The 15,092-nt window shown below is 53.3% G+C and overlaps 1 protein-coding gene across 2 annotated transcripts; it reads right to left on the minus strand.

Annotated features, from left to right (window-relative positions):
* Nucleotides 1-416: 416 nt before the first annotated feature.
* RTN2 (reticulon 2) lies at nt 417-14,146 on the minus strand. 2 transcript variants are annotated; one of them, XM_033223688.1, is made up of 11 exons: nt 13,871-14,146; nt 12,128-12,172; nt 11,559-12,038; nt 11,199-11,453; nt 10,203-10,421; nt 5,045-5,252; nt 4,555-4,693; nt 4,346-4,415; nt 4,178-4,224; nt 1,183-1,241; nt 417-913 (listed from the first exon to the last, which is right to left on the minus strand). In XM_033223688.1, the coding sequence occupies exons 1-11, from the start codon at nt 13,902-13,904 to the stop codon at nt 832-834; spliced, it is 1,638 nt and encodes a 545-aa protein (XP_033079579.1). In that variant the 5' UTR covers nt 13,905-14,146; the 3' UTR covers nt 417-831. The 2 variants fall into 2 exon arrangements, with proteins under 2 accessions (XP_033079579.1, XP_033079578.1); XM_033223687.1 differs by lacking the exon at nt 10,203-10,421.
* Between the last annotated feature and the right edge of the window lie 946 nt (nt 14,147-15,092).

A 15,092-nucleotide genomic window follows, 5' to 3' on the forward strand; every position in this document is an offset into this window, starting at 1 on the left:
TAATGGAGTCTCGCCCTGTTGCCCAGGCTGGAGTGCAGTGGCATGATCCTGGCTCACTGCAACTTCTGCCTCCTGGGTTCAGGCGATTCTCCTGCCTCAGCCTCCCGAGTAGCTGGAGTTACACGTATGTGCCACCACACCCGGCTAAATTTTGTATTTTTAGTAGAGATGGGGTTTCACCATGTTGGCCAGGCTGCTCTTGAACTTCTAACCTCAAGTAATCCGCCCTCCTCGGCCTCCCAAAGTGCTGGGATGTGAGCCACCGTGCCCGGCCTCCCTTCAATCATTTCATAACCTACACAGATGGCAGAGGGAGCTTCTTCCCCACAGATGGGGAAGGTTCTCCTGGAGTGTCAAGTGCTTTTCAGTGCAGAAAAGTGAATACTGGAGGGTTCTGGAAGCACAGGAGGCCTTGAGTTTTCCACAGGAGTCTTTATTACAGTGTAAATCCAAGCTCAGGCCTCCCCTGGGCCCCATGCAAAGCCCCGGCGTAGGGGCTAGTAGCGTCCAGGAGACACCAACGCCTCACGGCGCCTCCAGCGGCGGGTCCGGAAGTGCAGGGTGGTGCCCTGTCTAGGCAACTACAAGTCCCAGCAGGCCCCGCGGCCAAGGTGCCTCGTCTTTCCTGGACTCCTGGAGCAGAGCCTCTTGGGAATTGTAGTCCTGGCCGCTCAGGTAATTAGCGCAGAGTCCCTAGTGGGAGTGATCCTGACACCCACCGGGAAAAGGCTCAGGCCGAGGAGGGGAGTGGGTGGGAACGGACGGGAGATGGAGGAGGGCAGAGGGCTGCTGGGGGTGGGGGCAGGCGTCCTGCGGGCAGAGACACCGTTCTCATTCGGCTTTGGCTTTGGATCCGGAGACTGCGGCTGCTGCAGAGGCCAGGGCTCCGGTCCCTGGGATTTTAGCTCGGATCCTGAAGAAGAAACAGGTGGAATCACGAGGTGGGGCAAAAGACGGGGGGGTGGGGGTGGCATCTGGGGACTACGGGGAAAGCTGGGTGGGAAACTGACCAAGAGCCCGAAGCCAGCTCCTGCCCTCCACCTAGTGGCCTGCATTGGAATTGCCTCCTCATCCTTTTCAAGGGGACATTACCAGGAGGTTTTCGGACAAGGAGAGTAAAAAGGAAAGGTTCCCAAGCTCCCCCATTTCCCCCTCCCATCGACCTCTGCCCCATGCTCTTACTTAGCTTTGATGTGGCTCAACTGATTGGTCACCAACCCCACATACTGGTCGATCTGAGCCTGGGGAGACCAAAAAAAGGTGAAAGAAGGGATTGGAGGGGTTTCTTCTCTTTAGTCACATAGGAGGCTGCTTCCTCCCCAACCTCCAAATCAGGAGTTGTGAGGAGTGGCCCACCACACCACCCCCGGCTCTAAACTTCATAGAATACATCAGATGCCAGAGATGCCAGTTGTAGGGTCAGTCAGTTGGGCCATACTCTGTATGGAGAGTGATGTCAGGTGGAACGCACAAGTATCTGGCAGTGAGGCCGTGTCCTGCGCACGATGGTTAACTTTTGAGTGAGTTTGCATATGTGTGTGTTGTGGGGTAGGGTGAGAACAGACAGCACTGGTATTGGTCACCGAGTCCTTGAGTGGATTGATTTATATACTAGTGTTTTTTTTAAAAAATTATTTATTTTTATTTTACTTATTTATTTATTTATTTATTTATTTGAGACAGGGTCTCGCTCTGTCACCCAGTCTGGAGTGCAGTGGCATGATCTTGGTTCACCGCAACCTCCGCCTCCTGGGTTCAAGCGATTCTCCTGCCTCAGCCTCCCGAATAGCTGGGATTACAGGTGTGCACCAACATGCCAGGCTAATTTTTAGATTTTTTTTTCTTTTTTTCTGAGATGGAATCTTGCTCTATCACCCAGGCAGGAGGGCAATGGCAGTCTCGGCTCACTGCAACCTCTGCCTCCTGGGTTCAAGCGATTCTCCTGCCTCAGCCTCCCAAGTAGTTGGGATTACAGGTGCACACCACCACACCTTGCTAATTTTTGGGTTTTTAACAGAGACAGGGTTTCACCATGTTGGCCAGAATGGTCTCAAACTCCTGACCTCAAGTGATCCACCTGCCTCAGCCTCCCAAAGCTGGGATCACAAGCGTGAACCACCATGCCCAGACTGTTTTTTTTTTTTTTTTTTTTTAATATAGGGTCTTGCTCTATTGCCCAGGCTGGAGTGCAGTGGCATGATCACAGCTCACTGCTGCCTTGACCTCCTAGGGTTCAACCCATCCTCTTGCCTCAACTTTCAGAGTAGCTGGGACTATAGGTGTGTGCCACCATGCCTGGCTAATTTTTAGCCTTTTTGTAGAGATGGGGGTCTTACTACGTTGTTGAGGCTGGTCTTGAACTCCTGGCCTCAAGCAATTCTCCTGTCTCAACCTCCCAAAGTGCCGAGATTACAGTTGTAAGCCACTGTGGCTGGCCTGATTTAAATACAGTTTAATTGTGAGTCTTGATGATTCCAGCCTATGAAGGACAGAGTTAGGACTAACAGGCAGGGCATATTATCATGAGGCTCCCAGCTGTGCTGGAGAAGGGGCTGTCAGTCCATCCTCCTGTCTCTGGATAGGATGGATGTCAGTGGTCCTGTTAATGTCAGTCTTCTGGGCAACAGCCATCGCACTCTTTTATTTTGATTTTATTTATTTATTGTTTGGGTTTTTTGTTTTTTGCTTTTTGTTTTTGAGATGGAGACTTCCTCTGTCACCCAGGTTGGAGTGCAGTGGCCCTATCTCGGCTCACTGCAAGCTCCGCCTCCTGGGTTCACGCCATTCTCCTGCCTCAGCCTCCTGAGTAGCTGGAACTACAGGTGCCCGCCACCACGCCCGGCTTAATTTTTTGTATTTTTAGTAGAAACGGGGTTTCACTGTGTTAGCCAGGACGGTCTCGATCTCCTGACCTCATGATATGCCCGCCTCAGCCTCCCAAAGTGCTGGGATTACAGGCGTGAGCCACCACACCTGGCTATTTTTTTTGAAACAGACCCTTGCTCTGTCACCCAGGCTGGAATGCAGTGGCATTTAACTGACATGCCAGTTAAAATCAAGAGTGAAGGCCCTGGCCGGGCGCGGTGGCTCAAGCCTGTAATCCCAGCACTTTGGGAGGCCGAGACGGGCGGATCACGAGGTCAGGAGATCGAGACCATCCTGGCGAACACGGTGAAACCCCGTCTCTACTAAAAAATACAAAAAACTAGCTGGGCGAGGTGGCAGGCGCCTGTAGTCCCAGCTACTCGGGAGGCTGAGGCAGGAGAATGGCGTGAACCCAGGAGGCAGAGCGTGCAGTGAGCTGAGATCCAGCCACTGCACTCCATCCCGGGCGACAGAGCAAGACTCCATCTCAAAAAAAAAAAAAAAGAGTGAAGGCCTAATCCCAGCACTTTGGGAGACCAAGGCAGGTGGATCACCTGAGGTTGGGAGTTCGAGACCAGCCTGGCCAGCGTGGTGAAACACTGTCTCTACTAAAAACACAAAAAATTAGCCGGGCATGGTGGCAGGCGCCTGTAATCCCAGATATTCAGGAAGCTGAGGCAGGAGAATCGCCTGAACCTGGGAGACAGAAGCTGCAGTGAACCAAGATCACACCATTGCACTCTAGCCTGGGCAACAGAGTGAGACTCCATCTCAAAAAAAAAAAAAAAAAAGCAGTGAAGTCTGGGTATGGTGGCTCACGCCTGTAATCCCAGCACTTTGGGAGGCCAAGGCAGGCAGATCACTTGAGGTCAGGAGTTTGAGATCAGCCAGGCCAACATGGCAAAACTCTGTCTCTGCTTATACAAAAATTAGCCAGGCATGGTAGCTGTATGCCTGTAATCCCAGCTACTCAGAGGTTGAGGCAGGAGACTCACTTGAGCTCAGGAAGCGGAGGTTGCAGTGAGCCAAGATCACACCACTGCACTCCAGCCTGGGCAGCAGAGCAAGACTCTGTCTCAAAAAAATCCAAAACAAAACAAAAACAAAAAAACAAACAAACAAACCAAAAGCCTGTCCCTGGCTGATGCTGATAAGACATGTTAGTTAGACTCTGGCTATATCAAGAAGGTGCCACAGCCAGGACACCTGTGTCTGGCTGGGACATCTGTCAATGGGACCCTGATTCTGGAAGGAGATGGTCAGTCCCCCCATGTTCAGCTGGGGTGCTGACAACTGAGGGTGTCACACTCACCTGGTGCTGCCGGTACAGCAGGGGGATGGTGAATAGACCGATCACTCCTGTGGGTACAGAGACGGGGGGCGTCAGGGTGTTCCCAAGAGATGAACAGTTCCATCTGGAGCCCTGTCCCCCACCAGACTCCAAGTCCCCACCTTGCCTCTCACAGCCTTCCCAGCTCACCCAGAATGAGAAGCGTCAAACCATTGAAGATGGCACCCACGAAGGTCAAGATGTAGAAGAGGAGGGCCAGCTGGGGGTGAAGGTCAGGGTCAGCAGAGCCCACCGGGAGTTCCCTCCCACCTGTGAGTTTACCCAACAGTCACCCTCCCACCCCCTAGCTGTGCAGAGGTGAGAGGGGAACCCAGGAGGGGCTGAGAGCTCCAGGCCACCTTGAGGGAATCCACGAGGTCTTCTACCAGGAAGAAATGCCGCAGCTGCGTGGCCGCCGAGACCACGCGGGAGGCGATCTGCTGGGACAAACGTTCCGTCTGCTCGCGAGTCAGGGTGAGGTCCACATCCAGGTAGGCCCTGCGGGGACAAAAGAGTGTGGGGCGACTCAGTGGGTGACCAGCTCAGACTGGTGCAGGCGCAGCTGAAACAAGGGCGAGGAATGGCGGTCGAGAAGACCAGAGTTAGGAGTGAGGGGCAGCTCCAAGGAACCACGTGTAGAGGGCTGGGGTCAGGGTCAGGGTCAGGGATGGAGGATGAAGGGTACTAGGTTAGGATCGGAGATTAGGATTGGAGGGTAGGTTAGAGGATCGGGATGAAAAACAATCAAGATAAGTCGGGGTCTGGGTGGGAGTAAGTGCCTGATTTGAGGTCATGGGTCATGCTTTAAGGTCAGGACAGGGGCTCAGGTCAGGGGCCAGGGGTTCTCACTGGAAAGGGTTGGCTCCGTCCCCCCGGTGCACGGCCTGCAGCACTTTGCGGTAAACCCTGAGAGAGATGGTGCCGCAGAGCAGCAACAGAGCCACGTGCGCGGCCACGGACACGATGCTAAAGTGCAGGAGGCAGAGGAGGGAGACCATGAGGCCTGTGAAGACCACTCCTGACGTCCTCGTGTCCTTCCAGTACAGCAGGTCCGCCACTGTGGAGGGGTGGGGGTATTAGGGCTTGTTGCTGACCCGGCTGGTCTCCTCACCTCCCTCTCCCTGTCCTACAGCTGAAAAATGACTTCTTGACACATTTGTTTGAGCATAACCTGATTTCCGCGTTTTTTTTTTTTTTGAGAGACAGGGTCTCACTCTGTCGCCCAGGCTGGAGGGCAGTGGTGCCATCATAGCTCACTGCAGTCTCGACCTCCTGGGCTCAAGTGATCCTCTCACCTCAGCCTCCTCAGTGGCTGGGACTGCAGGCATGCACCACCACTCAGCTAATTTTTTTTTTTTTTTTTTGCTTCTGTTTTTATTTATTTATTTATTTATTTATTTATTTATTTATTTATTTTTGAGACGGAGTATTGCTCTGTCACCCACGCTGGAGTGCAGTGGTGCTATCTTGGCTCACTGCAAGCTCCACCTCCCGGGTTCACGCCATTCTCCTGCCTCAGCCTCCTGAGTCGCTGGGACTACAGGTGCCCACCACCATGCCTTGCTAATTTTTTTTAGTAGAGATGGGGTTTCACCATGTTAGCCAGGATGGTCTCGATCTCCTGACTTCGTGATCCGCCTGCCTCGGCCTCCCAAAGTTCTGGGATTACAGTCATGAGCCACTGCGCCTGGCCTTGTTTGTTTTTAGAGGTGGGGGTCTCGCTGTGTTGTCTAGGCTGGTGTCGAACTCCTGGCCTCAAGTTATCCCTTTGCATCAGTCTTCCAAAATGCTGGGATTATAGGTGTGAGGCACAGTACCCAGCCCAATTTTCAAAAATTTTTTTTTTCTTCTGTTGCCCAGACTGGAGTGCAGTGGCACAATCTCCACTCACTGCAACCTCCGCCTCCCTGGATCAAGTGATTCTCCTGCCTCAGCCTCCTGAGTAGCTGGGATTACAGGAATGTGCCACAATTCCCGGCTAATTTTTGTATTTTTAGTAGAGACGGGGTTTCACCATGTTGGTCAGGCTGGTCTCGAACTCCTGACCTCGTGGTCCACCCGCCTTGGCCTCCCAAAGTGCTGGGATTACAGGAGTGAGCCACCATGCTCGGCCTCAAATTTTTAGTGGCCTCTTTTCTTCCATGCTTATCTCCCTTCTTCTCCCTCTAGAAAACCCAAGTTAACCATCTAGCCAGTCCTATTAATTGTACTCCTTCCCATATAATTATATGTGGACACAGAAATACAAACTGATGCTTCTTGGTCATTTCTTATGAAAAACAGAATTATGCTGGGTGTGGTGGCTCACACCTGTAATCCTAGCACTTTGGGAGGCCGATCACCTGAGGTCAGGAGTTCAAAACCAACCTGGCCAACACGGTGAAACCCCATCTCTACTAAAAATACAAAATTTAGCCGGGCTTGGTCGCGGGTGCCTGTAATCCCAGCTACTCGAGAGGCTGAGGCACAAGAATCACTTGAATCTGGGAGGTGGAGGTTACAGTGAATTGAGATCACGACACTGAACTCCAGCCTGGGAGACAGAGCAAGACTCTGTCTCAAAAAAAAAAAAAAAAAGAAAGAAAGAAAGAAAGAAAAGAAAGAAGACAAATGGAATTATATACACACTTTTCTGCATCATGCATACTTCACTCCACTTTTCCTCCTAATCAACTGAAATAGCTCCCTCTCCCGCTTTTTTCCCAAAGACAGGGTCTTACTGTGTTGCCCAGGCTGGAGTGCAGTGGTGTGATCATAATTTACTGCAGCCTCGAACTTCTGGGCTCAAGTGATCCTCCACCTTTGGCCTCCCATAGCACTGGGATTAGAGATGTGAACCACCATCCCCGATTAGCTTTTAATTCATTCATTCTTTTTTGTTTTTTTGACAGTCTCACTCTGTTGCCAAGACTGGAGTGCTGTGGCGTGATCTTGGTTCACTATAACCTCAGCCTCCTGGGTTCAAGCTATCCTCCCACCTCAGCCTCCTGAGTGGCTGGCACTACAGGCACATGCCACCATGCTTGTCTAATTTTTGTATTTTCAGTAAAGATGGGGTTTTGCTATGTTTGCTTGGTTGGTCTTAAACACTTAGCCTCAAGCAATCCACCTGCCTCAGCCTCCCAAAGTTCTGGGATTATAGGCATGTGCCACCACGCCTGGCCTTAATTCATTCTTTTAAAGAGCTGCATAGTATTCTGTGTTGTGGCTGTGCTATCATTCATTTTATTTAACCATGTACCTATTGCTGGGTCAGTTTGTTTCCTAACCCCTTCACCACAAGCAGGGCTGCAAGCAACATCCTTCAACAGATATTCTCACTTCCTGGAGCGACTATTTCTGAGATAGATTTCCAGGGTGGAATTGCTGGGTGGACTGGTTATGTGTTTGTTTGTTTGTTTGTCTGTTTCTTTGTTTATTTGAGATGGAGTCTTGCTCTGTTGCCCAGGCTGGAGTACAATGGCACAGTCTTGGCTCACTGCAACGTCCGCTTCCCAGGTTCAAGCAATTCTCCTGCCTCAGCCTCCTGAGTAGCTGAGATTACAGGATGGCGCCACCATGTCTGGCTAATTTTTTATATTTTGGTAGAGATGGGGTTTCACCATGTTGGCCAGGCTGGTCTTGAAATCCTGACTACAAATAATCCTTCTACCCAAAGTGTTGGGATTACAGACGTGAGCTACCACGCCTGGCTTTGTCTTTTTTCTTTTCTTTTTTTTTTTTTTGAGACAGAGTTTCGCTGTTATTGCCCAGGCTGGAGTGCAATTGTGCATGCGACCTCGGCTCACTGCAACCTCCACCTCCTGGGTTCAAGCGATTCTTCTGCCTCAGCCTCCCGAGTAGCTGGGATTACAGGCATGTGCCACCATGCTTGGCTAATTTTTTGTTATTTTTAGTTAGAGATGGGGTTTCATCGTGTTAGCCAGGGTGGTCTTGATCTCCTGACCTCAGGTGATCCACCCGCCTTGGCCTCCGAAAGTGCTGGGATTACAGGCGTGAGCCACCACGCCCGGCCGTATTTTTTATTTTTAGTTTTGGAGAAAGGGTCTCACTCTGTCACCCTGGCTGGAGTGCAGTGGCATGATCACGGCTCACTGCAGCCTCTACCTCCCAGAGTCAAGCAATCCTCCTACCTTGGCCTCCTAGCAGCTGGGACTATAGGTGGCATCACCATATCTTGCTAATTTTTTTTTTTTTTTTGGACAAATTCTTCCTCTGTTACCCAGGCTGGAGTACAGTGAGCATGATCTCAGCTCACTGCAGCCTCTGCCTCCTGGGTTCAAGAGATTATCATGCCTCAGCCTCCCAAGTAGCTGGGATTACAGGCATGAGCTGCCATGCCTGGCCTGGCTAATTTTTTTTTTTTTTTTTGAGACCGAATCTCGTTCTGTCGCGCAGGCTGGAGTGCAGTGGCCGGATCTCGGCTCACTGCAAGCTCCGCCTCGCGGGTTTACGCCATTCTCCTGCCTCAGCCTCCCGAGTAGCTGGGACTACAGGTGCCTGCCACCTCGCCCGGCTAGTTTTTTGTATTTTTTAGTAGAGACGGGGTTTCACCGTGTTAGCCAGGATGGTCTCGATCTCCTGACCTCGTGATCCGCCCGTCTCGGCCTCCCAAAGTGCTGGGATTACAGGCTTGAGCCACCGCGCCCGGCCGACTAATTTTTAAATATTTTGTAGAGATAGGGTCTCGTTATGTTGCCCAGGTTGAATTCCTGGCTTCAAGTGATCCTCCCGCCTCGGCCTCCGAAAGTGTTGGTATTATAGGCATGAGCCACCGTGCCCAGTCATATGTAATTTTTAATGTCTTAAATTTTGAAACACTGCTTACTAGTAAGACCATAACAGTTCTTATTTCCACAAGAAGCAAGAGAAAGATCTTTTCCCAGCATCCTGCCCTGCAATGGGTTATAGTTCTTTTTAACTTTTGCCAATCTGTCAGGTGTAAAGTGATATCCCCTTGATGCCCTTAGCAACACATGTTTCTAAGTCCTAAATGTATTAATAACGCCATACTCCTTTCCAGGGCCTAATTCAAATTTCTGACCCCTTTCTGAGACCCTAAAACACACCTCCTAAACCCAACCTCAGCCCTGAGCAGTGACCTTTGTACCCAAACCTTCATCTCATCTGTCTAAACTTTAGGCTCACTCCTGTAATCCCAACACTTTGGGAGGCTGAGGCAGGAGGATCACCTGAGGCCTGGACAACATAGTGAGACCCTGTCTCTACAAACAAAATAACAAAATTAGCTGGGTGTGGTGGCCTGTGGCTGTAGTCCCAACTACTCAGGAGGCAGAGGTGGGAGGATCACTTGAGCCCAGGAGTTCCAGGCTGCAATGAGCTATGATCTCACCACTGCACTCCAGAAAGAGCGACAGACTCTGTCGCTTAAAAAGAAAAAGACACTTTAGTAGTCTGCTTTCATTTGAGTCCTGAAAACCAGGAACTCGATACCTTTCTATTTCTTTCCAGATCCTCTCTATCCTCCCACCCTCCCTCCAACTGACCCCTCCGACCTGTCCCTCTTAGAGGCTCACCCCTCACTTTGGTATCCTTCCGATGCATCTCTCATTTACCTCGAAATAGGACAGCCCCCTCCCTCCCCGTCGCAGGGCCCTCCCAGGCAGGCTCCTAGTGGCCGGAGCCAGTGGATGGGGGAGGGGCCAGGTCGCCTGAGGCGGGGGCTAAGTTTAGGCATGCTGGGGGGAGGGGGCCTCCCCGCAGCTGTTCTGGCCCGTCCGGCCCCTGAGTGACAGCGCTGCCTGGGACGAGGCTGGGGGAGGGGGTCCTCCCTGCTCCTGGGCCCCAAAGTGCTGGCTCGAAGGAGAAGGGACCCCATTCTCCTTCTAGGTCCTCCCTAGACTGCCCCTCGGCCCCCTAGCCCCAGCCTGCAACGCTGGGGAAGCAGACCAGTAACAAACGTGCTCTGGAGGTGCAGGAGATAAGGGCGAGTCTGGACCCCCTTCCGCCGACCTCAGCCCCCGTTCAGCCCGTTTCGCAAGCCCACCTTTACTCCCCATATCGGCTCCGAGTGAGAGGCTGGGGACACCGCTGCTTCTCGGGGATTTTGCCCACTTCAGTAGAACCCGGAGGACAGGAGTAGGGGGGGTGGGGCCCCTTTGGACCCAGCCAATGGCTGTCCATAGAGGTGGGGACAATTCCAAAATTGGAACCGTCGTGTAAACAGCCAAAAGCAATGATGTCTTTAACCATTCCATAGCTGTTCCTGGAGGTGGAGCATATTTTAAAGTAAGGCTGGGTCATTTTACAACTGGTCAATAGATGTGGTCAGGAAAAAGACGGCTTTTGTTTGTTTTTTCAAACAGAGATCGAGTCTCCCTATGTTGCCCAGGCTGGTGTTGCACTCCTGGCTTCAAAGGATCCTCCCACCTCGGTCTCCCAAAGTGTTAGGATTACAGGCATGAGCCACTGCGCCCGGCCAAAAAGAAGAGTTTTTAAAAGGCACAGAATTTACTTATAAATATTCTACGGCCACATCTAAATAAGGAAAGAACTGCATTTTTTCAGGAATTTGGTCTGTCCAAAATCAGCCACTAGGAGGAGCACTCCAGAAGAGGGAGGATTATTTTATTTTATTTTTATTTTTTGAGACAGAGTCTCGCTCCGTCGCCCAGGCTGGAGTGCAGTGGTGCGGTCTTGGCTCACTGCAACCTCTGCCTTCCAGGTTCAAGCGATTATCCTGCCTCAGTCTCCCGACTATAGACGGGGTTTCACTATGTTGGCCAGGCTGGTCTCGAACTCCTCACCTCAAGTGATCCGCCTGCCTCAGCCTCCCAAAGTGCTGGGATTACAGGTGTGAGCCACCGCGTCCGGCCGGGGAATATTTTTAAAAGAGCGGAGTTTATCACGTCTAGCCAGTAGCAATACCTCTTCCTTTTTCCACTATCTGCTGTTCCTTTGCGGGGCTGGTCCCTTTAATTCAAAATCCTCTCTCCCTTTGCCTTGTGTGGTCCAAGGCAGCATCTTCACACACATTGCTTACCTAGAAGGCGTGGCTCCACCGTGAATTCTAATTGGTCCGTGCTATCAAAGCACTGTCCCCTTATTGGCTCTCGCTCCAGTGGCCCCCGCTGCTTTTCTTCCTCTTCCAGCAAAGGCTCTTCGGGCCCAGAGTTCGAATCTCGCGATCGGGATGGGGACGGAGTACCGGCCTGGGGTGTCCCAGAGCCCGCACTGAGCTGGGGAGTCAAGACCTCGGGCGGTGAGGACTGAGCAAGTCGGAGTCGTAGGTCCAGTTCTGACAGGGTAGAGAGAGAAGGCCATGAGCTTTCTTCTTGGAGGTGCCCCGAGGAGAAACCACCCACCCCTCTTGGCTTCGGTCCCAGCACCTCGGACATCTCACCTTCCCCAGCTTCTCCTGCCTCCAATCTGTTGGGTTCCTCGGGTTCTTCGTCTTCCAGCGGGGTGGAGCTGCTGGTGGAAGAGTCCTCCCCGGATCCCACTCCCCGGGCCACCCAGCCCAGCTTGTCCAACCGAAGCCTCAGGTCTTCCAGGGGGCGCTCGGATGGAGGGGCGGTGTCAGGATCACCCCGGCGTCCAGGCTCTGGGGATTGGCTCAGGCTGGGGATGCTCTCCAAGCTGTCGCCCAGGCTGGGCTGAGGATGCTGGTCTCGTGGTTCTGAGACTGAGCGGCCCTGGGGGCGGGGGCGGCGGGCAGTTGAATCCCTACGGCCCCCGGAGCCCACTACACCATCAAAGGCGATGTAGGAGAAGGTCAGCTCCCGGGGGGTGCCCCAGTCCTGCGACGTGGTCTCCTCCTCGTCCTCCTCTGAGAATTCCCGGGCTGTGTGCAGCTCCCGAAAATCAGAGTCGTCGTTCCCTCCTGCAGCGGGTGAAGGAGAGCTTTGTTTCCCTCAGCAGGCCCCTGAGCTGCCCAGCCCTGAACCCCTTCACATGCTCCCCTCCACTTACCTTCTGTGGAATCAGGGGTTGAGGAGGCTGTAGACGGAGCTTCTTCTGCGAGAGGGAAAGAATCGAAGACTCTTAGAAGCTTAGACTGTCCGAATCACAGAAGTGTGCCAGTCCTGGAATCTTAGAATATTTGAATCACGGGACTTTTAGAAAATTCTGCACACAGACTCTAAAACCTAGCATCACTGCCTGATGGAGCTCAGAGTCTTAGAAGTCCAAATCCAAGAATCTTAATCTTAGAGTCTTCAAGACTCTAAGCTGGGCTGGGTGGCCAACAAAGTAGGAATCTTAGGAGGTTTCAAGTCATTCATTCGTTCAACAACCATTTGTTGAGCACCTACTATGTGCCAGGCACTGTTCTAGGTCCTGGGGATATAGCTGTGAAGAAAACAGACAAAATCCCTGCCCTCCTAGAGCTGACACTATTTGGGAGAGACAAACAATAAACAAGTGAATATATGATGTCGGGTGCAGATGAGCATATGGAGCAAAGTAAAGAAAGGTAGGGGAAGAGAAAGTGAAGAAAGTGAAGGGGTGCTGTTTCTCATAGGGTGGTCAAGAAGGCTTCTCTGATAAGACGACGTTTGAGCAGAGATCTGAAGGAAGTGAGGAAGCCAAGCAGATGTTCAGGGAAGACTTCCAGGTACAGAAGGAAACCAGTGCAAAGGCCCTGAGCCAGGTACCAAGATTGGCATCTGAGGAACAGAGAGGTGCGAAGATGTGACTGGAGAAGAGAGACTGAGGAGGAGAAGGGTGGGAGGTGAGGACAGAGAGGTAAGGGGGGTGGGGAGGGACAGATGAGATGGTCCTCCCTTTGTAATCCGAAGTTAACAACAAGATCTTAGAATGTTGGGATGATACTCGGAAATGCTGAAATCACCAATTCTTAGAATTTTGGCATCAGGACACCCAAGACATGGAAGTGGCTAGATCTAAGGGTGTTGAAATCCCCGGCTGTCAGAACCCCCATGTGCGGGACAGAGAACGGTAGACATGGACTGTTACAGCTGTGAGCTCAGAGATTGGGAGGATCAAGCTAGGCGTTTTCAGCTGGGAATCCAGCCCCTTAGAGCTAGTTCAGAGCTTTGCACGTAGATGATGCTCAATGCGGTTTAGAAATTGAAATCTGACGCCCTGTGCCCTCACCTTGTTTTCTCAGCTGGGGAATGGGAGGCCTGGAGTGGTGTGGGTCTTCTCCAGGATTACCATTAATCAGTGGTAAAGGCCACTAAGGACCCATGAGTCCTTGTCCCCAAACCACGGATGGCTGTTTTCCCGGGACAGGGGGTTGGACAGTTTGGGCGAGGTCGGGGCTTCCTCTTGGACAGAAAACGGGGGTGGGATGCAAAGACGAGAGATTAGGAGCCAGACCCCTGTTTTCCATCCTGGCTCTACCCTCCGTTCAACCCCCTCCCCGCCAGCTGTGGCCAGCACCAGAGCCTGGGGACAGCTCCCCGCGCGCGTCCACGTTCCCGGGCGGGGCCGGGAGGCACATCCCAGAGCGCAGCGCGCCCCCCGCCGGCTGTCTCAGTGGCCCCTCACCTCCGCCCTGTTTCGTCCAGGTCCTCCGGGTCAGGCTGCCCCCGTCGCCGCCAGAGAGCGGGGGAGGGGAGAGCTTCCTTTGTCTCCTATGCCTCCTCCCCCCACCCCGGCTCTCCTGCGGGCAAGCGCTGAGGGGACACCGGGGAGTGCCCCACCTGGACGTCTGGGACCCACCCGAGGCCCCAGCCTCGCTCTACTCACTGCAGTGGGCGAAGACCGGCAGGACCTGCCCCATGGCCCCCCTCGGGCCTGCATCGGGACCCCCGCCCACTCCGGCTGCGCCGCCCTGGGCCCGGGGCCGCGGGCGCTCATCTCCGCCGCGCCCACGACGCCGCTGCCATCCTCGCCGCCTCCTCCTCCTGGGCTGCTCCAGCAGCCGCCGCCGCCGCCGCCGCCGCCGCCGCCGCCGCCGCCGCCCTGTGCTCGGCTCGGCGGGGGCGGGCGGGGCCGCGGTGGGAAAGGCACTGCAGCGCGCGGCCGGGGGCGGGGCCAGAGGATGGGCGGGGCGGTACCAGAGGGAGGGCGAGGGGCGGGGAAACGCCGAGGAGCAGGCGGAGAGGCGTGGCCTTCTTACTAAAGGGGCGGAACCAAGAGGGTGGGCAACAGTGCCAGAAAGGAGTGGAAAGCGGCCTGAAGGGCGGGGCCTAGACCGCAGAGGGCGCAGCGTTTAGGGGAAGAGGGGCCGAGGCTTGGAGTCGGGCGAGGGACATGGGAGAGGATGGTGAAAGAGCCTTGGCAGAGAGGATGGGAGCGTGGATCCCTGAGTGTGTTGGGGTGGAGCTAGAGGTGCCATTGAGGAGGGGGTGGAAAGATTCTAATGCTCTGAGGTAGGGTCCGAACCTAGATTTGCAGAGGGAGCGAGAAAGGGGGCCGAAAGAAACAATTCAGAAACTTTTGCGGCACGCAGAGGCGCTCAAACATGGGCGGGCTAAAGCAACGGGGAATTATTCAAATATAACTGGGTGCGGTCGGATTCCAGGCAATTCCAAGTCTGCGAAAATTAGAAGGGTCTGGAGCCGTGTGCGTGAATCCTGGATGGGCGGGGCCTGGAAGAGAAAATAGTTGAAGCCCCAGAGGGGAGGGGTCGAACTAAAAAAAGTAAAGAAAAAGAAATATATATATATATAGTTTTTGAGACAGGGTCTCGCTCTGTGGCCCAGACTGGAGTGCAGTGATGCCATCACGGCTCACTGCTGCCTCGACCTCCTGGGTTCAGATAATCTTCCCATCTAAACCTCCTGAGTAGCTAGGATCATAGGTGTGTTCCACCGCGCCTGGCTGAATTTTAATTTTTGTAGAGACGGGGTCTCGCTATATTTCCCAGGCTGGTCTCAAACTCCTGGGCTTAAGCAATCCGCCTGCCATGGCCTCCCTAAGTGCTGGGGTTACAGGCGGGAGTCACTGCGCCCGGCCAAGTATGCTA

This window comes from Trachypithecus francoisi, unplaced genomic scaffold (genome assembly GCF_009764315.1).
Source record: "Trachypithecus francoisi isolate TF-2019V2 unplaced genomic scaffold, Tfra_2.0 Lachesis_group12, whole genome shotgun sequence".
NCBI lineage: Eukaryota > Metazoa > Chordata > Mammalia > Primates > Cercopithecidae > Trachypithecus > Trachypithecus francoisi.

What these genes read in the sequence shown, in the direction of transcription:
- RTN2 (XM_033223688.1), bottom strand. Translation starts at nt 13,904, where the DNA reads ATGGGGCAGGTCCTGCCGGTCTTCGCCCACTGCA. An exon ending in GGCAGGAGAAGCTGGGGAAG is followed by an intron (nt 11,454 to 11,558) that starts GTGAGATGTCCG and finishes CTACCCTGTCAG; the next exon opens with AACTGGACCTACGACTCCGA. An exon ending in TTTGACGCTTCTCATTCTGG is followed by an intron (nt 4,225 to 4,345) that starts GTGAGCTGGGAA and finishes CTGTACCCACAG; the next exon opens with GAGTGATCGGTCTATTCACC.